General features: G+C 34.0%; 7 protein-coding genes across 12 annotated transcripts; 2 read left to right on the top strand and 5 right to left on the bottom strand.

The window, feature by feature from the left end:
* The first annotated feature begins 1,449 nt into the window (after positions 1-1,449).
* LOC149932064 (uncharacterized) lies at positions 1,450-4,366 on the top strand. The gene is made up of 6 exons (XM_090155147.1): positions 1,450-1,491; positions 3,364-3,626; positions 3,684-3,864; positions 3,920-4,049; positions 4,111-4,207; positions 4,269-4,366. The coding sequence occupies exons 1-6, from the start codon at positions 1,478-1,480 to the stop codon at positions 4,289-4,291; spliced, it is 708 nt and encodes a 235-aa protein (XP_090011273.1). The 5' UTR covers positions 1,450-1,477; the 3' UTR covers positions 4,292-4,366.
* Positions 3,926-7,059, bottom strand: LOC149932063 (uncharacterized). Of its 2 annotated transcripts, none has more exons than XM_090155146.1 (11): positions 6,777-7,059; positions 6,552-6,680; positions 6,353-6,448; positions 6,158-6,285; positions 5,920-6,031; positions 5,703-5,839; positions 5,491-5,637; positions 5,288-5,434; positions 4,940-5,235; positions 4,671-4,882; positions 3,926-4,601 (listed from the first exon to the last, which is right to left on the bottom strand). In XM_090155146.1, the coding sequence occupies exons 1-11, from the start codon at positions 6,808-6,810 to the stop codon at positions 4,399-4,401; spliced, it is 1,641 nt and encodes a 546-aa protein (XP_090011272.1). In that variant the 5' UTR covers positions 6,811-7,059; the 3' UTR covers positions 3,926-4,398. The 2 variants fall into 2 exon arrangements, with proteins under 2 accessions (XP_090011272.1, XP_090011271.1); XM_090155145.1 differs by having other exon boundaries at positions 5,920-6,100; positions 6,777-7,051.
* Positions 7,060-7,120: 61 nt separating this feature from the next.
* Positions 7,121-8,026, bottom strand: TfIIA-S (general transcription factor IIA subunit 2). Its single transcript, XM_090155148.1, has 4 exons — positions 7,818-8,026; positions 7,595-7,699; positions 7,353-7,482; positions 7,121-7,292 (listed from the first exon to the last, which is right to left on the bottom strand). The coding sequence occupies exons 1-4, from the start codon at positions 7,887-7,889 to the stop codon at positions 7,264-7,266; spliced, it is 336 nt and encodes a 111-aa protein (XP_090011274.1). The 5' UTR covers positions 7,890-8,026; the 3' UTR covers positions 7,121-7,263.
* A 1,314-nt stretch (positions 8,027-9,340) lies between these two features.
* On the top strand, positions 9,341-9,826 carry Ccdc56 (Coiled-coil domain containing 56). The gene is made up of 2 exons (XM_090155737.1): positions 9,341-9,608; positions 9,686-9,826. The coding sequence occupies exons 1-2, from the start codon at positions 9,419-9,421 to the stop codon at positions 9,751-9,753; spliced, it is 258 nt and encodes an 85-aa protein (XP_090011863.1). The 5' UTR covers positions 9,341-9,418; the 3' UTR covers positions 9,754-9,826.
* Positions 9,822-13,519, bottom strand: LOC149932060 (sterol O-acyltransferase 1-like). Its single transcript, XM_090155736.1, has 14 exons — positions 13,324-13,519; positions 13,144-13,265; positions 13,009-13,071; positions 12,829-12,936; positions 12,588-12,739; positions 12,396-12,523; positions 12,263-12,338; positions 11,916-12,018; positions 11,672-11,857; positions 11,173-11,260; positions 10,998-11,096; positions 10,672-10,804; positions 10,109-10,248; positions 9,822-9,958 (listed from the first exon to the last, which is right to left on the bottom strand). The coding sequence occupies exons 1-14, from the start codon at positions 13,378-13,380 to the stop codon at positions 9,875-9,877; spliced, it is 1,539 nt and encodes a 512-aa protein (XP_090011862.1). The 5' UTR covers positions 13,381-13,519; the 3' UTR covers positions 9,822-9,874.
* Positions 13,520-13,742: 223 nt separating this feature from the next.
* On the bottom strand, positions 13,743-17,424 carry AGBE (1,4-alpha-glucan-branching enzyme). The gene is made up of 14 exons (XM_090155437.1): positions 17,168-17,424; positions 16,851-17,020; positions 16,670-16,785; positions 16,469-16,597; positions 16,259-16,403; positions 16,101-16,191; positions 15,814-16,023; positions 15,494-15,737; positions 15,218-15,427; positions 14,989-15,160; positions 14,737-14,921; positions 14,537-14,667; positions 14,351-14,468; positions 13,743-14,278 (listed from the first exon to the last, which is right to left on the bottom strand). The coding sequence occupies exons 1-14, from the start codon at positions 17,263-17,265 to the stop codon at positions 14,231-14,233; spliced, it is 2,067 nt and encodes a 688-aa protein (XP_090011563.1). The 5' UTR covers positions 17,266-17,424; the 3' UTR covers positions 13,743-14,230.
* Positions 17,425-20,697: 3,273 nt separating this feature from the next.
* Positions 20,698-22,317, bottom strand: LOC149932058 (sulfotransferase 1E1-like). 5 transcript variants are annotated; one of them, XM_090156756.1, is made up of 6 exons: positions 22,129-22,317; positions 21,778-22,031; positions 21,499-21,710; positions 21,222-21,443; positions 20,980-21,163; positions 20,698-20,919 (listed from the first exon to the last, which is right to left on the bottom strand). In XM_090156756.1, the coding sequence occupies exons 1-6, from the start codon at positions 22,203-22,205 to the stop codon at positions 20,792-20,794; spliced, it is 1,077 nt and encodes a 358-aa protein (XP_090012882.1). In that variant the 5' UTR covers positions 22,206-22,317; the 3' UTR covers positions 20,698-20,791. The 5 variants fall into 5 exon arrangements, with proteins under 5 accessions (XP_090012882.1, XP_090012883.1, XP_090012884.1 ...); XM_090156757.1 differs by having other exon boundaries at positions 21,778-22,004; XM_090156758.1 differs by having other exon boundaries at positions 22,136-22,205.
* Position 22,318: the final 1 nt, after the last annotated feature.

Genomic DNA, 22,318 nt, shown 5'->3' with positions numbered 1-22,318 from the left:
CACTAGTGGCAAATGCAAGAAGCTCATAAACTGCTGGATTTTCGTCTGCTAAGCAGACGCTTTATTGAAAAATCGTCTGCTTAGCAGACGATAATCCAGCAGTTCATGGGCTTCTCGCATTTGCCACAAGGTGGCTCTATGTAAACTGAAAAGGCTAATTAGTATTTCTTCATCTTTACTCGTAAATTTTACTTTATAAATAATGATACTTGCATTTTGACATAATTTTTGCACAGTTTGCTTATATTTTGATAAGTTTATTTAAGAAAAAACGTACTTATGACTTTTTAATTTTTCTGTAGCAGACACTAGATAATAGGCTCTCTACCTCGGAGAAGCTAGCGCCGTTGCGCCACCTAGACTCGTTTCAGTCGCGAACACCAAACGCTAGATCATAGACGCTATTTCGGTGGTGCATGACGCCTCAGCGACACCTAGACTCGTTTTGGTGGCGAATACTTTTCAGAATGACCGCACCTTAAAATCTTCGTGTAGTCCCATCTGGAAATTATGAAACTAGAAAATTAGGGCATATTAGTATAGCCAAGAACGTATATATGTATAAGAACGTTGAACAAAAGGCATCGCTTGGGCCATGATTTAATAGGTTTCAGAATAACTCCGCCCTAAAATCCGAGTGCAGCGCGCACTTGAACTAGAAACGGTTTTAACCTTTAGTGCGCGCCGCACGCGGTTTTTTTGGCGGAGTTATTCTGTAACCGATTGAATCTTGGCACCAGGCGCCAATTTGAACGTTCAACGTTCTTATAAATATAAACGTTCTTGGTATAGCATATAGTTTACAAAACGGAGTCTAAGCCCGGTTTTATAGACCTCGTCAGAAAAGGTCGCGTCTTTAAAGATTTATTAAAAATAATGAAGAACATTTTTAAGAGCATCCACCGACTAGATGGCGCCACTAAGTACTAGGAAGGGTTATAAAACATCTTCAAGGACATTGCCAAGAAGTAATATTTCTGAGATGCAGGGACTGCATGTCACTGTTTATTGACGACTTGTTGAAATAATGGAAACCTTTCACCTGTATGGTATGCAAAAACACGACGTTCTGTTTACGGGTGAAAAGTTTTCATTACTACAACAAGCACTATATAAACAGTAACTTGCTGGCCCTGTCTCACGGAAATATTACTTCTTGGCGATTTCCTTGAAGAGGTTTTATTTAAGAGCCTATTGGGCAATGAATTAGATAGCCTTATATTTCGAAAAAGATAGGCCTATATTTTGAAATAGGTAGCCCTTTATTTTGAAAGAGATAGGCCTATATATCTGAAAAGGTAGGCTAATATTTCTAAGAATTTAGGCTTATATTTCTAAGAAGGTAGTTCTATATTTTCATTTAATTTGGTCCTGAATGGCTTGCCATAAAAAAATATATACCAGGCGTATCGAGGATTTAAAACTGGGTCATTCCATGAAACAATATTGTCGATTTGCAACCTCCCGATGGTGGTACATGCCGAATTTAGCGTAACTATTCAATGTTCTTTTTTATTAAATATAAACATGGCGTGATGGTAGGGAGTCATGCTGTAAAACAATTTTAAGGCGCAATCGTGACAAAGAGTATAAAAACTACGTAACCTAGAGATATAATGACGGTCGAAAGCAGTAAAGGAAGTTGTAGCAACCGGGGGGGAAGTCACTCAGGGAATTTGCACTTCAAATTTCGGTACCGCAGCGCCAATACGGCAGTTTTAAGTGGCAATCATTTTGATTTAGTTCAACATTCTTGAAAATTCCTTAAGGAATTGGTTACCTTTAGGACTTGGCAACGTTAGAGAACAAACGCCTTATTCTTCACTTTTTGAAAATAAACACCGAAACAACGAATCCACAAATTCTAACTAAAAAAATCACGAAACAGTAACCAATTACTGTCACTTTTTTGAATTGACAGATATTAGACAATTAAATATCCAAAATGCCAAATTTAGCACCTCCGCAACACCGTAACTGCCATTTTTCTCCGGTTTTATTATTTATTGTACTAAATACTGCCGTAGTGGCGCTGCGGTACCGAAATTTGAAGTGCAAATTCACTGAGTGCCTTCCCCCCCGGTTGCTACAACTTCCTTTACTGCTTTCGACCGTCATTATATCTCTAGGTTACGTAGTTTTTATACTCTTTGATCGTGATGCCATCGAGATAATTGTTTTATAACAAAATACTCCTTACTATCTCTTTAATATAAATAAAATGATTGTACGGCGGAATTCTACAAAATTATTTAAAATAAATATTTTTATTGAACTGAGACCATATGTAACATAATTACTCATAAGTATGCCACTAGCTCTATTTCTTCACTAACGGTTTGTTTCACAGATATTGCGTCATCTGTACCCTACGTAATATTTGATGTCATATTTGACGTCATCGAATCTCAAATGCCGATTATGCCGTCGAACAATTAGCTCTACGTCTGATAAACCGACGGCCATTTTTTTAAAAACAAACCGGTTTGAACAACCAAGGCTTAGGAGCTAAAATGAACTACAATATAGTGTTAAGTTCTGTTAATGTAATTAATTTGCAAATTAATAAAGTTCTCGGAGACTTACGTTCTAAAATAAATTTGCATTGTCAAATAAAAAGGTTTATTGGAAAAAATAGTTGAAATTCAGGTTGAGCTTTTCTGGCACATCTATAAAGTTGGAGACTTTGCAGATTCTTTTGAGCCTAGGCTAGGCCTAACTCTTCTAGGCTTGATATGGGTTTCAATAACGCTGGTGGAAATTGGAATATCCCACTTCGACGACTTGTTCCATTTTCGGAAAGCTATCACATATTGGTCATTTTCCCCAACCTTTTATTTTTCTAAATTACTCATAATTTAACTTCATCCGCACAAACCGAGCGAGTTTATAAATTTCAATATAGCTCCATTGGGCTGACTAAAATTCCGCCGCAAAAAATTCATTCTCAATTTAGAGGTTTTCCATTGGCTTAAATACATATGTTAGTAGCCAATAGTGTCACTCCCAAAATTACTAGGATGAATAAAAAGGTTAAATCTAACGTAGTCCACCATTTTACTGGTTCGTGGTGAAACAAACCGTTAGTGAAGATTTTTGAATGGAATAAAGGTACAGTGGCATACTTATGAGTAATTATGTTACATATGCTGAAACTATTTAACAAACCAACATCTCAGACCACTGACCCCAACGAAGAACGCGAATCACGACGATATGGATTTGGTCCGGCCCTTCTGCGTCGCTTTTTTAATTTCTGGCCTGCCCCTTAGTCTGCATTTCCCGCGCTAACTTTTAAAAAAAATTACGATTTAGATGGAGCCTACCCAATCTTAAAGTTATTAGTACCAAAACTTATTTTAGGATGAATTTGGGAAAAGAATCTAAAGACAGACGGAGATCTAGCATTTTAAATAGGAGGAGGAGCACCAATCAATCAGGCAGAAGTTTGAGAACAGGCGCTGTATTTGATTTTAACACAGGCCTTGGCACAAATCTCTTGAATGTTAACGATGGCCAGGAAAGGTTAATAAGTGTAAAGGGATACTGTTTTAAACACGCCTCAATCGAAGTCGCGGAAAAGTTTTCTAAGCAGAAAAATTTAAATTATCAGCTTGTGATTCGGGGTAAGGTGTTATGTTGAAAATACCTGCCCAACTGCTCTCATTGATTCAATTTTGCAGGAGATGAAGCCTGTAATGATTTTATAGATGCGTTAAAACAAAATTCCAGCCAAGATGAAGAGCTTAAACCAGAAAAACGATACGGCAAACTAGAGGCTTATACTAAAAGACTAAAAGATGAAAGAGAGAAATGGGATAAACTGCTTAACATTGAAAAATCCATATATCAACAACAAAAAAAGTAACTTAAATCATAAACTTGTTTTTTTTAAATTTTCAATGAAATTTTTTAATAGCCTCCTGGCACCTGACAAAAACAATTTTACCGAGGCAATATCAAATGAAGTAGAAGGATCGACATTTAATTTTAAACCTAAAGAACTAAATGAAACTATATTAGCTCAAATTACGGATGCAGAAAGTTTGGTACATTAACAAGTAAAAGTGTTTTCAGGTATTCAGACATCTAAATATCTTTTTTTTGCAGTCAAGCTTTTTGAAGCAGAGGTTAAAGCATATGGTAACTGCAAGAGACATGTTGAGGAAGAAGAATAATGAAAAATTAAGAGAATTACATTGCATAGGTAATACAGGATTAATACATTACATTATTAAAAGCTATTAACAATATCCACGTACTTTCAGCTTTTGCAAATGATGATTTGTAGCGTGTTATTTCGAAATGAATTGCTTTTAAATATGAATTTTGATTTTAACCATATAAATGTATATAGTTATATTTCTTACACTGATATACAAAATATTAACTTGTTTATTAATTAAAAAAATTATCTAAACATTTTAAATTAAAAATAGAAACGGTAAAATTTCTTTTTGGATCATCATTGGAATTAATCCAAATAGCATTTTGCAGTTTTCCTCTTTTAGTTCTCTTTTCTAGCCACAATTTCTTTGCCTCCTCTTTTTTATTGATTTTAATCAATAGCAGAATGTAGTTGTAAAATGAATCTATATTTTCTTGATATTTAAGATATTAAGTAAAAAAAGCTTCTGCATGGTCAAAGAGATAAACCAAACTCAACTTACCAGGCCAAGAAATCAGAGAGACTTGCAACAAATGCAAGGCATCAAAATTCAATCCTTGTTGGATTCTAAGAACAGCCAAATTAGAATATGCTTGCGATAATATTTGAAATAAAGCACTCAGGTCCTCTTGGCAAGATGATCCTTGGACTTTAATTTTCTTGGATAATATAATATTGTCTTCAGTTTTCAACAAACTCATGGCATTTTTAATTCTAAAAATAAAGGTGCCACATGAGCTAAAAATTTAATTTACACGCAACACACATTACTTTATCAAAATGTCTACCCCATCTTCATTCAGGCCCAACTTAATTAAAATCAAGGATTTTATTAAACCAGCGCAAATTCCTTGAAATGCATTCTCTGGGTCTTCTAAATAATTTGAATTTCCTCGCAGAAAAGACCTTAGTAAGCCAGGTCTAGATTCTTGCTTAGTTTCTGGGAATTTTCCGTTTATAATATCACAAATTTTTAAAGCCTCTGACAATAAATCTGCGTGGTAATAAACATACGCAGTTTCCAATTTAATTCTTGCAACACTTGGACATTTTATCAAATTCCAATTCTGAAATACAAAATGCTAAGATAATATTTTCTTGTAATAAATATTAATTTACTTTTGTTGTGAAATTCGAATGAAGCTTTTGGTAATATTTGGCAGACTGATCATAGAGTTTCAATTGTAATAAACGCAACGCCAGAATGTACTGAGCTTCCATTAAGGATACAGCAATATCATTATTTTCACACTTATTTTTTGAAGCCTAAAATTGTGAAATTGACTATAATTGAAATTGGTTTTATCTTTTTAAGTCAATACTTTTAATAAGAGCTTCAATGTTGATATTTCAGCTTCGTTTCTCGCTAAAGTACGGTACTGTAAGGAAATATTGTATAATGAAAGTATATTTTGGTTATTTTCCTCAAATGAACGTTGGAACCATAGAATTGCTAATGTTGGTTTTTCCTGCAATATATTTTGATGGATTTCAGTACATTGTTTTCAGTTGTCTAAAATACACACTTTCTGACCCATTTGGCTAAACTGCATCCAATAACGTTGTAATACTCGCTCCTTAAACTATTATTTATGTGATTGATATCTTGGACACTTTTTGTAAGTAAAGTCGTGGCTTCTTCGTAACTTTTTTTGTCGTACAGTAATTTACCTGACAGTATCGGTTTAAAAAGGATAAAAAACTACTTGTGGGAGTTGTATATTGAAAGGTACTTAAGAAAAGAACAATACCTTTTAAAAGCGTTACAGTAATCTTTTCAGAAAATTCCAGCCGAGGTAAAAAAGTGTCAATGATTGATATTTTTTCTAGCGCCTTATCAAAATGGCCCTGAGATCCTAAAATCTGTGCTTGTAGTGAGTAATAAAAAGTACCATTTGATGTCAATTTAAAGATGCACGCTGAATCTAAGCACTGGTAATGTTAAACTTTTAGATAAGTATTTCTCAACTGAAATTAAAATTTTCTTACTAAACACAGATTTCCAATTAGTGACAAAATTTGAAACGATTCTTTTGGTTGATTTTCTAAATGAAATATGTAGGCACAGTTGCCGCAGAGAATTGCGAATTTTGAGCATAGACCATTCCTTACAAACCCTAATTATAAGCAAATTAAAAAGAATTACCAATATTGCTATTTCTAATGAACCACGTAAATACTAACATTCACGTTTTTGCAATACTGAATTAACAAGTGATACGAGACAATGATAAGGTTCATTTACAATGGAAAAACTGCTATGAAACATAGTCTGAAAAACTGTTAAATACCAACATAACTAGGCGGAAAATAAAATTAGTTGCTGAGTCCTAGTTTCTGATCGTATTCTCCACAATCTATAAGTGTGTAAGAAAATAAATACCTCTTTTGAGAAACTTTGCTACATAGCTAAAAAGTATTGTTTGAAATTTTCTTTCTGCAATTATTTGAATTGACCATTTATATAAATCATCCAACTCATTTTCAATCCTTTCTAATGTAATGGGTAAAACTACGGAGCACAAAAAAAGTATGAAAAAAATATAAAATATTTATTGGTTAAGGCCGTAATGAAACTCGATATATTTTCTATACTAAATAAATTTACCGAGGCTCAATATAAGTTTATCCTCCACGTCCATTTATGAATAAAACTATACCGAAGTACGCGCCTACAATTTGGGACGCAAACTGAAACGCTGCTGCCATCTGGCAGGACTTTTTTTTTCTCTAGAGTTTGGGAAGGGGCTATGGCCAAAAGCCATACAGCCCACGGGCCCAATTGGTTAACATTAATAGTCAATAATTTGAGGGGGTATTTTCAGTTATAAAAGTTTTAAGTTTTTTTTTAAACAATTAAACTTACAATTAACTCCAAAGTTAAAGGTTATAATGCACCACTGAAGAAAAAGCTTTTTCTTCCATGAATGCATGTAGGAATAAAAAGACGAATTTAAATGATTACTTTCATTAAAGAAACAATTTACAAAATTTTGGTTCGCTTAAAAATGGAATTCGATCTGAATAACATTAAGGGGAAAGTCATATTTTTCACATAAATACAATAAAAAATACAAAATGACTTCAGACAGAAATTAATCTTTGTCGTCTTTGGGATTTGAGCCTAAAATTATAATTTAATTAGATCAATTTTGAGATCAACATATCAATGACTGAATCATACCTTTTCCATCACAAGCTACAATTTTCATTTTATCTACTTTAACCAATTCATGAACTTCTCTAAAATCAACATCACGAAGAACAAATGTCCAAACATTATCACAGAATCTATACGTATTCAAGTGTCCAGCCTAATAAATGAAAGTAAACTTATTAACATCTACCAAATGCAGATAAATCTAAAGTTTGTTAAGTTAAAATTCTGTAACAACATTAAAACTGAAAATTTGTATCTATACATACCTTAAATGTTAACCTAGTTTTTACTTTGTTAGCCAAAGCATTGTTAATGGATTTATCAAACTGAAGAAGAACTTTCAACGCAAGTTGCGGACTTATTTGGGATCCCTTCGAAAACAATGAAAACCTCGGTCAATTAAATTTATCACAGTTCAAAACTTCACTGATGGGCCCATGATGGGCCTAAACCTTGTACCTAAAAATTAAAAATGGCCAAAAAACTTACCAAAACTAATTCATCCAAACTTTCTTGCAATGTATGACCAAGGGTGGTGTTTCTATATAGTTGATAACTCATAATTTAACCTCTATACTTCAATAAAATATGATAAAACTATGCTCAAAATTAAAGATCGCCGATTCCGGCCGATCCGTTTCAGTAACAGCAGACGACACTTCGTAAGATGCCGTTAAAAGCTTCTCCCATAGAGATAGAAAATAAATAGAAGCTTAAGCCAGGGGGAAAAAGAGCTTCTTTCTGTTATGGATATTTCCCCAATTCTCCCCCTCCCAGAGTCCCCGTGCCATGCGTTATAGGGAAGAAGTACGTAGCGCCACTAAACCGTTCTGGAGGAACTAGAAATAGGCATGAGAAACTAACTACAGCTTTTGAAAGCCAAACTTTTTAGGCTCTTAGGAAGTTTCTTCAACTTGTAATAGGCTTTATTATCGTAAATAAAGTAAAAAAAATTGAATTTTGAAATATTACTTTTTTTTTACATACAATTTTGAATGAATTATAATAATTTAATGATAGTAATCATGTAAATTTAAATAAATCTGAAAATAGTTGAAGCTTTTGAAGTTACAAATTGGATTTTCCCTTGAGATTCAACAAAACCGGGAGAAAAGTATACAATTTTAAGGGTTTGGTCAGTTCGGAGACACTCGAGATTAATAATATACATCTAGCACCTACTGTTGCACGGAAACATTAAAACTCCCAAAAACATCTTCGGACGTCCAATATGAAATGTTCTATGGTCTCGACACTGTCGAGTTAGAAGTGTCATCCCCAGATAAAGAATATACAGAAGAAAATAGTTGCCCTAATAATTAGTATTCCGTGATTAATGTTATTTGTACTCAGTATGGATGGATTTTGAATCTACTGAAATGGACGAGATTGAAGATGATTCATCTTTAAAAAACTCTTCATGAAATGAGAAAACGAAAGCTTTTATTGAATTTAGACAAAAGATTTGGTCCAACTTCAATAGAACTGTTTAAATTTTAACACCAAACTGGATTGAAGAATAAAAACAGCAATACCCTCAGTTACTACGAAGCTTTGCCCTGACAGTTCATTGTTATTCTCCGAAAGCATACGATTTCTTGAGAAAACACCTTTGTTGGAAAGTCGCCATGGGATACTTGTAAATATAAGATTAGGAAAAATTAGCAGATACACAACGATAGTCAAAAGAAGCGGTTCGAAGAAAACTTACCACAATAATCCTTTTCCAAGAACAATTTTGTATGAATTGCCAATCTATCATAAATATATTATTACAATTGATAGTTGTATTTAATCTTGAAAATTAGAGGTAAATTTACGTTTTTTCTCTCGAAATATCGACGTTGTTTACATTCTGGTTGCCGTAAAGGGAGTTAAGTTTCATAGATGACCGTTTGTGGCGCCACGTATTTTCTTCCCTATAACGCATCGCTCGCGAAGGGGGATAGCAAAGCGGAACAAACCCTCAGTTTTCATTGGGCCTCTACTTATTTTATATCTCTATTTCTTCTCCTATAGAAATTACAGAGCCATCTAGGATCTGTGACCTATTGCGTCAGATTTTTACTACAGTTACTTCAGTAGCCGACATGGCGGCTTCCGATGATCGCATGCAAAAATTAGCATCTGAGAGCGATTTCAAAAAATTAGATCCAGCGCATCTCCATTATATGAAGAAAATAGAAAAGCTCAACTCCAAAAGAGTGCAAGACTTAAAGAAAACGAAATTCAGAAATGGATTAACTGGAGTTCTTCTTGGAGCTGCTGTCCTAGGAATCTGTATCCTTTTGGAAATAAGGCGCGATTTTCATTGCGTTTCAGTTTATAATTGCAAATTTCTTTAATTACTAACGTAGATGGATATTCCATTCTTGCAATAAAACAAGAAAAGTTCTTAGACGAATTAGATGATCCACCTAAATAAAATTCGGAGATAAGAGGATAGCATCATCCTCATGTACATATTTGTAGTTAATAAAATAATTGTGTTTATTAAATGAGTCATATTCAAATTAATTGAAATATAATGTTTGATACGTCTTTTATTAATTATTGACTATAAAAAAGGGTATATGTAAAACTTTACAAGTCCAAGAACGTGGCATGTTGAAATATCCATTTTGAAATCCCTGAAAGATCTCAAAGTCAGTTTTCAAAGCATTCGCAACTACTTCGTACTAAAAGTCAAAAATATTGTATGGAACTATTGGGGAAAGGAGGCTAGACAGCTTAAATTGTACAAAAACTGGAAAACCCTCCCAAAAAATGAGTTAACCTACCATGTTGGGACAATTCTTTCTGGAATACCATTCCATACTGTACAGAACGATTAAAATTCCCCATCCCTGGAATAGACTTAACCAGAGGAAAATATTCCATACGGACGACGTTTTTCTTCGAGTCAGGAACACCACAATTACTATGAAGTACACAAGATTTTTTTGTAAATACATAAGCATTATAATAACGTAAGTATGACGATAATCGATGTCTGTTAATGGAAGTAGGTAATCGAAAGTTTTGGAACAGCAAACTCGTAATCTTGGTTGTTCAGATTTAATAATTTACCATTATTTTTTCAAATTAAGCCTTGTTTTTACTTTTGTAAACTTTTAATTTTTAAATAGGCTTTAGCATTTCCTTCAGAAAGGCTTACTTGACAGTCCCGATGACTATTATCACTTTTAGAGAATTGTTTTCAGTCTGTTGTGATTTATATTGCTATTGGCGAAACAGACTATCATTAAAAACAAATGCGCTGTGGACTGGGATGTGTCATACTTTTTACTTGTAAAATTGATCAGCACTAAACCGACAACTTTAGTCACAAAACAATCCTCACCTCCAAAGAACAGGAACATAAAGAATAGAACTGGGTACAAATATTTCAATGTAAGCACCAAAATGTACTCGTGGATGATGGCGGAGAACAAAAAGACGCCCACCATGGCTGGTGTCTGCCGATAGCCCAACAACTGAGCCAAATAAAATGAATTATTAGTCATATCATGAATTTATTCATATGGCTGAATATGAATTATTAGTCATATCATGAATTTATTCATATGGTTGAATATGAATTATTAGTCATATCATGAATTTATTCATATGATTGAATATGAATAAATTCATGGTCATATTAAAGCCTCTTTTTATAAACCAATTTACCACATAAAGATCGCGGTAAATGTAGGAGTAAAGCCAGTCGTGGATCACCATGTTCCAGGTTCTGTAGTACTTTGCAAATGTGGTACAATTCCACCAATCCTGGTTATAAATTTGAAATTTATTTATTCCGGAACACTGGCTTGATTTTACTAATGATCAGGGTCAATAGACTTACCTTATAGAAAAGGCGGTCAGCGAAAGTCAACATCTCGGCGTAAGCATTCATCCAACAGTGTAACAGACCGTAAAACCCCGCGAACATACTTTCAAGACAAAATTTCACATATATTCAAAAGTTTATTTAATTATAATAGCGTTGTCCATTTGACTCTCCGAATTCGTCCCTGGACGAATTGATCTCACTCTGATTGAGAGATAAATATTTCGAGGATGAGAACGCTTTATTCCCGAATTGAAAAGGAATACGCAAAAAAAAATGATTCGAGCCCGTTGGAACACACAAAAATTGCTCCAAGCACGTTGGAATACGTAAAACATGATATGTTGATCTGTCAAAATCGGCAGATAGGTTTCCAGCGATATCAGAACGCTCGAGAGCAATAAATGGAAAACGAATTTATAAATCGAAGCAGATCTGAGCACGCAAATGGAACATGAAATTTTTATCGGAGCTCAAGAACAGTCAAATGGAAAAAGCTTTAAATTTAACCAACCTCAAGGCTCCGACCACGATGGCTCCAGACATGGTTAAAATGAAACTGGTTGGCGAGAAAGGTTCTTGACCGACATTATGAAATATTTCGACAACGAACCTCCGAAAGCAAATGAAAGTCAAAGTAATTGTGGAAAGGACTTGGATGAAACACCAAGCGACATATTCCCAACGAATTTTCTTTGTTCTGCAAAAGAGACAATCGTTTATCGCTTGTTATTATAATAAAACAGAAATCGTCTCACCGAGGATATTCGTCACGATAAACAATAGTTGGTACAAAGAGGAAATAAAGAAATTTATTGAACTCTGGACACGGGCATTGTTTATTATTCTTGTTGTCATCATCTGGAGAGTAAAAAATATGTCTATAAATTCTAGTTTCTACAGAATAGGCTCTTTTTGCTGCAGGAGTTGAGATTATTATATCAGCAATTGAGCTTAAAGGGAATATAACTTCCAATACATTCTTTACGGAAGACTCCATCAATTTTAGGAATTACTTTCTCGATGCCATACGGCATTGAAACCGTCTCGGGGCGTCAAAATTACTAAAAGCTGTATTCCCGCAAAACTCTTGATCAAAACGTACCTTTGTGAGGCTTGAATTTTAACACTCTAGGAACATTTTCTCGAACAAAAGCGTACACTTTCATAGCAATCCTTGTCTTTTAATATAAAACATTTAATTCTTTGTTTCGTTGGGTTTATAAAAAAACTCTTACTTGTTCGACAACGATGAAGAATGAGACAACAGGGCTTAAATCGGACTGCAACACTTTCAAAGCAGGCAGGTACGTTAACAACGAGAAGTACGTAATTAAAAGAATAGCGAAAAAATGATCGAAAAAGCCTAGAATTTACGATATAACCAATTATTACGAGACGAAAATTTGGGAAATGTTTAACGAGTTTACTTATTTTAGGTGATGGCATCCTTTGAATAGCCCAACAACGAAATAATGGGAAAAATATCATTATCGACGACAATTTCATAAACAACCAGATCGAGACCCAAATTCCAGCATCTTTTACAATCCATATTAAAAATTCGATATCTTCGTCGTATCTGAAAACATTATATAGCAGTTACCACACTACGTTCCTGTTGGCCATGTGATAGTTGTTACTTTGAATTTGGCGCTTTTTTCATATTACCTTTTGCTATCGGCAATGTAAAGTAAGGTTGCGTATGCCAGTAGAAGAATAAATAAAGCGGTGCAAATGTTATACGCGGAATCTATATGAGGAATGTTCCACAAATCTCTAATAAATAATATTATCTTATCAAAATTTAATAGTTTAAATTAAATTGCGGATATAGTAAAATATATTTACGTTAAAACGGAGTTTTGCGCAACGAAAACCTTAACTGGAAGTTCTTGTTTGAGTTTTGTACTCCTTTAAAATGAAAAAATAATTAGTTTGGACGGATATTTTTTGGAATAACAGGAAAAATCGGAATATACGTACTGAGTTCTAGGTTCAGAAATTGCGATTTTATCTTTAGGAACTTGGGAATTCGCTGTCAAAACGGACTTGAACGACGCGTCTAAAATCTTCTCCAAGTCGTTTAAAATATCTTTTTTCGATTCCTAAAATTTTGTCAAAGTTAAATTAATGTGTTAAAATTATATCATATATTTGGTTTACCAAAAGCTTTCGGCTGACATTGCTAAAAAGAGCCGCATTTTTTTCAGGAGTGTTCATTTTCTCTCTAACAGTGAGGATGAATCCAATTTATAACTGATAAACTCATCGGCGTTTACTCTTCAAAAAAACTCATCGGCTTTTAGACTCTTCAAAAAAGTATTAAATATTATAATTTTCGGGTATCAATTAGCTTGATTCGAATTAATGCTTGTAAAATTGTGTGCTAAACAAATGCTAAATTTTATTTACCAATCCATTGCTTAAGGAACTTTTGGGGGAAAATTTGACGCCCATTTGTAGACCAATTAAATTAAAGGGATAAGTTCTTATCACACTTAACCAGCTTATCTATCAAGGCCACAATATGATAAAAATATTCATCAATGAGGGATACTGAAAAATGAAGAAATTCCACAGAAAACGTTTCATAAATTTTATTATAAGAAAAACAAAAATGAAACAACTATAGCAACACTTTAATACATTTTCCTATATAAATTTTTAAGTAATATCGAACGTCTCTCAAAAGTTTTAGCTACCAGGTTTCACTGAGAACTGATTTTTTTAGGAAATGGAGGGGATTCTCAAAATTTCTCCAAAAATAAAAATATTTCTTGTCATTATTTACGTAAGTTTCAATTAAGGAATGTTAAATTAAAAATATTTTGTGTTAGAACTATGTATAAAGTAAATTAAAGGTAAAAGAAATGAACAAAAACGAGCCTTGGGCAAGATGTATTTGGCACCAGTAAAAACACAATAAGCTACAGGCTTTTTAAAAAAGCAAGATAAATCTATCTAGCGCTGTATTATTAATATGCCTTTTATTTTTTCCCTCATGATTTTATGGCACATTTAGTTATACAGGAGAGGGCATGTCTATGAGGAACGTTATAAACTTTTGTACTTATTCAGCGGGCGCTAAAACAAATGCCATTCTAGATGGAAGATAGACCTAAAAAGAAAATATATATCATATAAGAATTTTAACTAATTTAAGAAAAATGATTTTAGTAAAGAAACCTACCATCATCGAGTTGTGTCTACCAGCGTAAGGTTCGGGAAAAGTGAAAAACTCTGTATTTTTATCTATTCGTTTATGGCCACCAAATTCTTCACTATCAGAATTTAAAACTATTTTATATCTTAAAATTATTATTAAGGAATATATTTAAAAAGTCGAAACTACCAGTATATTCAATTAAAAGGATACTTTCCAGCATTTTGAACACCTATTTTGTAGTCAGGAAAACTCTTATTTGGATGAAAATTAAAGGCAAAAACCAAATTGGACCTCTCAAACACAATAACTTTGTCATCTTCGTGTTTCCAGCTTACGTAACCCTATACACAAAGGGTTATTGTAAATTGAACGAGTTTCTTAAGATAAACCTTTATGTATATAAAACTTACTTGAGGCGCAGCTAACCAGCCATATTTTTCTTCTAGATGGTTCATGGCTCCGTCAAAGTTGTTAAGAAACTTGTATTTGAGCAGATCATCTTTGATAAGACTCCATTGTCTCCTAGCATAGTGATAACTTTCGTTGTTACCAATTCGGGGGAAATCTAACCACTCAGGGTGGCCAAATTCGTTCCCTTTTTAATAAAAAAATGTATTAAATTTATGAATTACAATTTTTGAAATCAAATTAGTTGAATTTACCAATAAAATTGAGCCAGGCTTCACCACCCAAGCCGCAAGTTAATAGACGAATTATTTTGTGCAGAGAAATGCCCCTGTCAATAATGGCTGAAGGGTCAGAGAGTAACGACATATGTGTGTACATTTCTTTATCCATTAACCAAAATGCTAAGGTTTTATCTCCTACTAAAGCCTTTAAAAAATGCAAAATATGAAAACCAAATATTTATAATGATATCTCCAGGCATACTTGATCGTGGGACTCAGCATATGCAACCGTTTTTTCCATCCACCTTCTATTTGTCAATGTGTGAATGACATTGCCAATGTTCCAATCTTCGTCCCTACTTTCCTTAAGCAGCTCAATCCACTTATCAGGAAGTGCCATGCCTAATCGATAATCAAACCCTCCTCCTCCTTCATTCACTGGACGGCATAAAGCGGGCATCCCAGACACATCCTGCATCATTATAATTACAATTAACGCTTTTCATAATAAGAGTTCTAGATATTACAAACATCATACCTCTGCTATCGTGGTAATTTCAGGGTAAAGTTCGTGGAGCATATGATTGGCCAACATTAGATAGGCCAAAGATTCAATGTCTGTGTTGAAACCAAAATATTCATTGTAATCTCCACTGAATCCATGGCCGATACCATGAGTGAAATAAAGCATGGAAGTAACTCCGTCGAAACGAAACCCATCGAAACCATAAATGTCAATGTACCAACACAAATTTGATAACAAAAACCTTAAAACTTCGTACCTAAAAGAATAATTTGAAAAAAAAAATGTAGAAGTAGCTAAGAATGTTTTAAATATAACTAGGTTAAAATAATTACTGAGTAAAATCAAAGAGTCTACTGTCCCACAAGGAATGTTCTCCACGACCACCATCGTGAAAGAAGCAAGAATTTGTTCCATCAAACTGATTCAAACCATCGAGAACGTTTTTAGAGGCGTGACTGTGGACCACGTCTAGCAATACATAAAGTCCATTTGCATGGGCTGTGTCAATTAACTCTTTCAGCTCTTCTGGAGTTCCGAAACGACTAAAATTAATCCCGAATATCAGCTAAATTAGGCAATTCTGAGGCAAAAGATAGTAACTGAAGTAAAAGATTGAAACCTAGAGGCTGCAAAAAAACTGGTAACTTGATAGCCAAAACTTCCGTAATAGGCGTGTTCCATAATGGCCATGATTTGCAAAGTGTTGTACCCTGTAAGAGTAATAATTGTATTACGCTATTTTTTACATTCAACAAGAGCTTTTTTCAATTAAATTACCCTGCCTAACAATTCTTGGTATGACATTTTTGGCAAAGTCAGAATATGATGCAACTTTATATTCTTCAGAAGCAATACCAACATGACATTCGTAAATTCTTAAACTTTTTGGCCTGGCTGGTCGGTTGTGCCTGAACTTGTACCTCTAAGAATCACAACAATATATTAAACCAATAGTTATGTTCTTAAGTAATAAAGTAAAGAAATTACTTCATTGTCTGGTGGGTTCCAAAAAACTTGTTCATAAGCTACTCTTGCCTTTTCATCAGGTTTAACTACATAATTTGCCCAAGGACTTAGCCGGTCAATAATATCACCATCGTGCGTTAATACTCCAAGCTAAAATGCATTTAAAAAATACATTCAATTGCTTAAAATTTAGATGCAATTTGAATACAGGGAGGTGAAAACCTTAATTTTGCTGCCGTGAGGAATTGCGCATGAACCATCTTGATTTGGTGGAATATTTATTTCCCATTTCCCATACTCTAATTTCTTAAAAGGATGTGTCCTTTGTTCCCAGTTATCTGGAAGACAATCATAAGTTTCAATTACGAGAAAGGGTAGAAGGTGATAAATTGTCTGAGCTTACTAAAATCTCCTTTCAAATATAACCCTAAAGCACCGGGTGCCCATTCATGGCCGTATATACTATTGTCTTCGCGACAATGAATACCAAATGTTCGGTAACTACGACCAAATTTGTCTAAACCACCTTCGTTGGAGTTAATTTTATCCAGGAGCTGCTTAAAACTGCGATACCTTTAATAGAAAACAGCTTGTTGAAATATCAAAGACGCGCATTTTATCATTGGATTTGAAGGTTAAATTTTTCCAAGGCTAAATGTCACATCACCCAGCTTTGGTAAAATGGATTCATAAGCCTATGTTCTAATATTTAATATTTACCTGGATTTTATTTCTAATTCGTGACTTTGTAAATAAGGGTCGATCTTAAACAGTCTGTCGATGTCGGGAACTTCGTAGCTAGAATTACCGGGTGCCATGCTTAAAACTTTTTACCTAATAAAAAAATTTCACGACGGGACAGCCGCTGGACTATCGCGACAGTTTAATTTCCACGACTAGCACACGGGACAATCTGTTGGTTACACAATCTGAAGCGCCAATCAAAAACTCGCGAAAACAAGGGAGGAGAGGTCCGAGGAAGGTCTAGATAAAGCAGAGTTGCCAGATGTATAATCTCAATCGTCTTGAACTTTCTACGATAACACTTACTAGACCGACCGACCGACCGGTGGTACGATATGGCGGAATCGTATGCAAAAAGTTAGATCCTACAATAAAAAAAATTCGTGTAAAAAATTATGTTAATCTCCCCGTGGAACAAGAGTAAAACACTTTCTTTGTGATATGTTCCGCTTTAAATATTATTTTTTAATGGCTTAACCGATTTGTTTTTACGCCTGCAATGCTTTTTTTTTGGTTTACGATCCAAATCGGAGCTTGGTATCTGGCAACTTTGAGATGGAGGCTCTCCTTCGATCAAGGTCGTAATCAAGGTTCGCTTTTCTTAGATTTTTAATGATTGAAAATTATCATTTTTTTCTTACGTCTACTCGAAAAGATACTAGAATGCTACTCGATTTATCAAGAAAAGAAATTATTTGTTACATCGTTTAATAGAATGGAACTTAGTCAACACAGTACATAATGAACTATCATTTGATGTGTTTCTGGTTTTACTTTCAGTTCCTACTTCAGTGCTCCTTCGATGCATTTCTAAAATATAAAGCAGTTTTAGATTTCGAATTTTTAGTTAAGCATAGAAATATATATATTTGAAGTGGAACTATTGGTTTCTTTGAAGTATAGTAGTAGTCCTACTTCATTCTTTTTCAAAATGCTAAAAGGCTACTCGCTACTATTTAATTACAATTTGGCAGAGCTTTTAATTTTACCCCTCCTGAAGTTTCAGTTATTTTTTACACACTCTAATAACTATTTCTCAGAACCACTATTCAATGTCGTTCCTTTTTAATGACATTTATCTGGATCATCTCTACCGTTCAAACGCAGTCCCGTCATTTTAAACGAGTTAAGGGGGATTTTGCGACATTTCGGCACTCGCCTAACTATTTAGTGTGGCAACCTATCAATCTCCTTCCTTTTTCATAATACCAAATACTTATCTGTCTCCACTCTGTCAGCTCAAAAAATCGCGTAAACTTAAATTAATTAGGTGGGGATTTTGCGCCCCTTTTTTTTCTAACCCCTCCATGCTAAAGTACCATGTTGGCCACAGTACCATTGCCATAAATAAATGCCATTTTTTGGCTTTGAAATATGAATGACTGTACCTTCCTTCCGGGTTCGGACGCGCTGTCGATGACTCACCAGGTATCTCGAAAATTTCGGTTTGAGACAAAAATAATGTAAACTAACGCGTTTCGCTACCCTATTTCTAAAACCAGGTATGTAAAACAATTCAGTTTGGGTAATTTTCATTTAAATTTAAAAACGTACGACGATTCATGCAGTGGCGTAGCCAGGGGGGGCACAGGGGGCACATGCCCCCCCTCGAAACGTATGGTCGTACGTACAAATATTTTTATTTTTTTCCTTTTTTCCAATGGTGTGCCCCCCCCCCCCCTGAAACAAAATCGTGGCTACGCTACTGGATTCATGACGTATGAAATTTTCTCTTGATCACGATACCCATTGGGGCCCTCGTGGTCCATAAATTTTGGCCTTTGATTTCTCACAACCACTGAGGCAAGGAAGATCTTTATTGACTGAGGTGACAAATATCAACGATACGTCCATTAATGGGGTATGAAAAACTCTCTCAGACGTGATACCCGTTTGGGCCTTCGGGGGCCCGTAACTTTGAGCCCTTGATTTATCAGCGACAACTGAGGCCACAAATATAAACGATACGTCCAATAATGGGTGATTAAATTTTATCTCGATCGCGATACCCATTGGGGCCCTTAAATTTGTGAAATTAATTACATTTGGCTGATGTGAAACTACTACTATTACGGCTGGACTGACTTGTTAAAAATAAATTACGAATGAAAACATACTGCAACATTTTCCAACTTTTTTTGGTCGGCTGACGACATGGCTTTTGAACCCTGTAAAAAAATCGCAATACAAATAATAAGAGAAATGGCTCAAACTTTTGAAAGGCGTGAAAAACCTGCGTTTTGAGATACATTTAAAACTCTGTCAGGAACGTTATTTACCATCGCTTTTGTCTTTGCACCCATACATGTTTGCATTTTGCTGAAAACAGATTTATCCTTACACGCAGCTTGTCTAAATTTCTCGTCATTGTCCCCTCCTTTGGGTACAGTGTTTTTTCGACATTCCATGAAGGAACGTTTTATCTAAAAATACGAAATATCATCATGTTTTTCAACTGAAACTCTATAATAAACTTAATTACCATCGATGGCAAATTCTTTAAACAACTCATAATTTTTGTTCTGCCTTTTCCATTACTGGCTGAAACATTTCACAAATAAACCAATACTGCAATATTTGGTGTCTAAGGTCTCCGGCCCGAAAGGGTTGCCAGTGAACTATCCACTCCGGCTTAAACCACCCGGATTTACACGGATAAAGTCACTTCAAAATTCCGGATGTTTTTCAAACCTCAAAACAGTAGACCGTTTTCTCCCTTTTGGAGCTCCTCAGTCTGGTTAAGGATTTCTGCCCTTACTCGGGATTTGGAGTATATTAAATGTTATAAGAAAACTAGATAAATCCTAGTAAAGCCAGAATTCCTTCTCAGGACTGATGAGCAACTAAAGGGCGAAGTCTGTCTACCTTTGGATTTTTACAGAGAAATCGTCTATTAGGATATGAAAACAGTAGTTCGTGATATGATGTCACAGACTGTTTTGGTTGCTGATATATAAATATTAAAGAGCAAACTAGTTTGTTTAGATATTTCAATAATATGTTGAGATTAATGTCAAATGATATACTTATAACCATATTTATCCACTGGTCTAAAGATTTTATAAAAAATCCGGATTTTTTCCAACCCTGCTGGCTGACAACAAAAACAAAATACTGCAATATTTGAATTATCAACACTTACAACACATAACTTCTTCGATTCCCTTTCCATTGGTAGTTTCTAAATAAAGCCACAGGAAAATAAAAGCGAACAAAAAATTGAAGAAAATCTTCATTATTCCAAAATATTAAATGGTACAATATTTTGAAACCGTTTCGGTGCAAAGACTTTTGTAAAATAGTGACATTCTTTTTATAAAAAGCCACATACAGTTGTAATAGGTCAGAAAGTATATAATTTAACTTACAATAAAATGAAATTGTTAAAGTATAATAGGTACATCCGATAACACTTTAAGGAATCAGCTGCTTAAAAATATTAAAGCTTATAATTTTAGAGACGATCATGGTCTACACTTATTGGATATTTCACTAATTAGATATAATTATCTAAAAAACAATAGTAATTTTATTTGAACTAGAGACATTCAGCGTAGCTGAATAAACAATGGCTTAGTTTTGTATTTTAACATTGCAACATTATTTTTTCAAATCTTTATCAGAATAAATGAATTTAATTCCCGATGGCAGTAGTTTCCCTTCGATCCAATGATCCATATTAGAGTTCATCTCAGGACTAAAATAGTTTGTCCAGTCTCCAACAATTCCTACAATAATAATAAAATAAACTGAAAATAAACAAATTGTCCTACAGAGAATTTAGCTACCTTTTCTCATAAAAGGTTCTGCATTCTTTTTTCGTATCCCGAGATCTTCCCAATACTCATAGTTAACGCTACTATTTAAAGCCATTTTGCTAAAATGGCAATGACTAGCTATACTGGTTACATCTTCTTGTGATAAATGATAGCCCAAAAAGTTGGCAATTTTTGAAATTGAACCTGGTAAATCCTAAAGCAAAAACATATAATTAAATTTGCCAAAGAACTAAAATAATTATAAAATTTACCTTGTGTAGATCCTCATACATAACAATTAGAATATTCTCTTTCATTCTACGATCCCAAAATTGAAGAAAATGCTTGTCCAAGGGACCATAGGGGATTTTTTCATTCAAAAAGGAATTGAAAAAATCCTCAAATGTGCCAGAATAATTCGTTGCCGTTAAACTTGAAACGAAGTAATAGAATGATACTAAAGTATCTTTCGGATTCCTCATTACGTAGATAATCTGAAGAGTTACTATTTTAGAGTTGTGAATATTTTAGAAATTATGTTGATCTAACTTTGGGTGTCTTGCTTTCAATTTCCAAAGGTAAAAGGCTATATGGAAGGTGGCTCTTTATTAATCTTGGAGGCTCCATGCTTCGAACATGTTTTAGACCAGGATAAATAAACTCCAAATAAGGAAATCTAGTTTCTATTCCAATTTGCTTCGCTTTCTCAAAATCCAAGTTGGTAGTAATTAGATATACAATCTCTTGAACCCATGTTGTACCTAAAAAAAATAGCTAAAATATAAATCTACCATAATTTTCATAAATGTATATATTATGTTGCTTTACCAGTTTTAGGAAATGACACAACATAAACGTCATTTTCATTGACTTGAAAGTTTTCTATTTCTTTAATTTCTTTTATCACAAAATCGGGTAATATAAACTCTTTAAAACGATAAAACATATTGGGCTTAGCATAATGCTGGTCTAATTTAAGCAATTCACAGTCCTTAAATGTAGTTTCAAGCTGATTTTGCCTCCTTCTTTTCAAATACAATGCAGTTGCTAAGGTACTACCAAATAATACAGTGGAAAATAACCTTTTAAAACGTTTCACCGTTTTGAAATTTTGATTTGAGTGACATTGACGATACGAAAGGCTAATATAAGTTAACTTATTTAATAAGTTATATTTACCACAAACCTGCATATCTACAATTTCTACAAAACCGAGCAGACGGTAGTTCATCAATTAATGTAGCAGACGCTGGCATAGCCAACTTTGATAGTTATTTTGTGCCGCTTCCATAGAAATGTTTGGCAGTTTATCTTTGGGATTCAAAATGGCTTCTTAGTTTTTTAGGAAGGCAAGTTCTTCGTGTTTCTC

The sequence above is a fragment of the Leiobunum rupestre genome, chromosome 8, assembly GCF_980474605.1.
Source record: "Leiobunum rupestre chromosome 8, qqLeiRupe1.1.hap1, whole genome shotgun sequence".
NCBI lineage: Eukaryota > Metazoa > Arthropoda > Arachnida > Opiliones > Sclerosomatidae > Leiobunum > Leiobunum rupestre.
Note: the sequence above shows the minus strand (reverse complement) of the source record. Positions and strands in the feature narration are given on the sequence as shown.

Bases quoted from the DNA above. Each gene is read 5' to 3' on its own strand.
- Ccdc56 (XM_090155737.1), top strand. From the start codon at position 9,419: ATGGCGGCTTCCGATGATCGCATGCAAAAATTAGCATCTGAGAGCGAT. The intron at 9,609-9,685 runs GTATCCTTTTGG...TTACTAACGTAG, and splicing joins AGCTGCTGTCCTAGGAATCT to ATGGATATTCCATTCTTGCA.
- LOC149932063 (XM_090155145.1), bottom strand. From the start codon at position 6,810: ATGGACGTGGAGGATAAACTTATATTGAGCCTCG. The intron at 5,236-5,287 runs GTAAATTAATAT...TTTGTATTTCAG, and splicing joins ATTCGAATTTCACAACAAAA to AATTGGAATTTGATAAAATG. The intron at 4,602-4,670 runs GTAAGTTGAGTT...TTAAATATCAAG, and splicing joins CTCTCTGATTTCTTGGCCTG to AAAATATAGATTCATTTTAC.
- LOC149932058 (XM_090156755.1), bottom strand. From the start codon at position 22,180: ATGAACTACCGTCTGCTCGGTTTTGTAGAAATTGTAGATATGCAGGTT. The intron at 21,711-21,777 runs GTAAAGCAACAT...TATTTTTTTTAG, and splicing joins TGTGTCATTTCCTAAAACTG to GTACAACATGGGTTCAAGAG. The intron at 21,444-21,498 runs GTTAGATCAACA...GTAACTCTTCAG, and splicing joins TTGAAAGCAAGACACCCAAA to ATTATCTACGTAATGAGGAA.
- TfIIA-S (XM_090155148.1), bottom strand. From the start codon at position 7,889: ATGAGTTATCAACTATATAGAAACACCACCCTTGGTCATACATTGCAA. The intron at 7,483-7,594 runs GTATGTATAGAT...TTCATTTATTAG, and splicing joins AAACTAGGTTAACATTTAAG to GCTGGACACTTGAATACGTA. The intron at 7,293-7,352 runs GTATGATTCAGT...TTATAATTTTAG, and splicing joins TGTAGCTTGTGATGGAAAAG to GCTCAAATCCCAAAGACGAC.
- LOC149932060 (XM_090155736.1), bottom strand. From the start codon at position 13,380: ATGAACACTCCTGAAAAAAATGCGGCTCTTTTTAGCAATGTCAGCCGA. The intron at 12,740-12,828 runs GTAATATGAAAA...TAATGTTTTCAG, and splicing joins TACATTGCCGATAGCAAAAG to ATACGACGAAGATATCGAAT. The intron at 12,339-12,395 runs GTAAGAGTTTTT...TTATATTAAAAG, and splicing joins TCTTCATCGTTGTCGAACAA to ACAAGGATTGCTATGAAAGT.
- LOC149932064 (XM_090155147.1), top strand. The intron at 3,865-3,919 runs GTAACTTAAATC...ATTTTTTAATAG, and splicing joins ATATATCAACAACAAAAAAA to CCTCCTGGCACCTGACAAAA. The intron at 4,050-4,110 runs GTACATTAACAA...TTTTTTTTGCAG, and splicing joins TTACGGATGCAGAAAGTTTG to TCAAGCTTTTTGAAGCAGAG.
- AGBE (XM_090155437.1), bottom strand. From the start codon at position 17,265: ATGGCACCCGGTAATTCTAGCTACGAAGTTCCCGACATCGACAGACTG. The intron at 15,738-15,813 runs GTAATTATTTTA...TTATTCTTTTAG, and splicing joins AGACTCTTTGATTTTACTCA to GTACGAAGTTTTAAGGTTTT. The intron at 15,161-15,217 runs GTATGCCTGGAG...CATTTTTTAAAG, and splicing joins ATGCTGAGTCCCACGATCAA to GCTTTAGTAGGAGATAAAAC.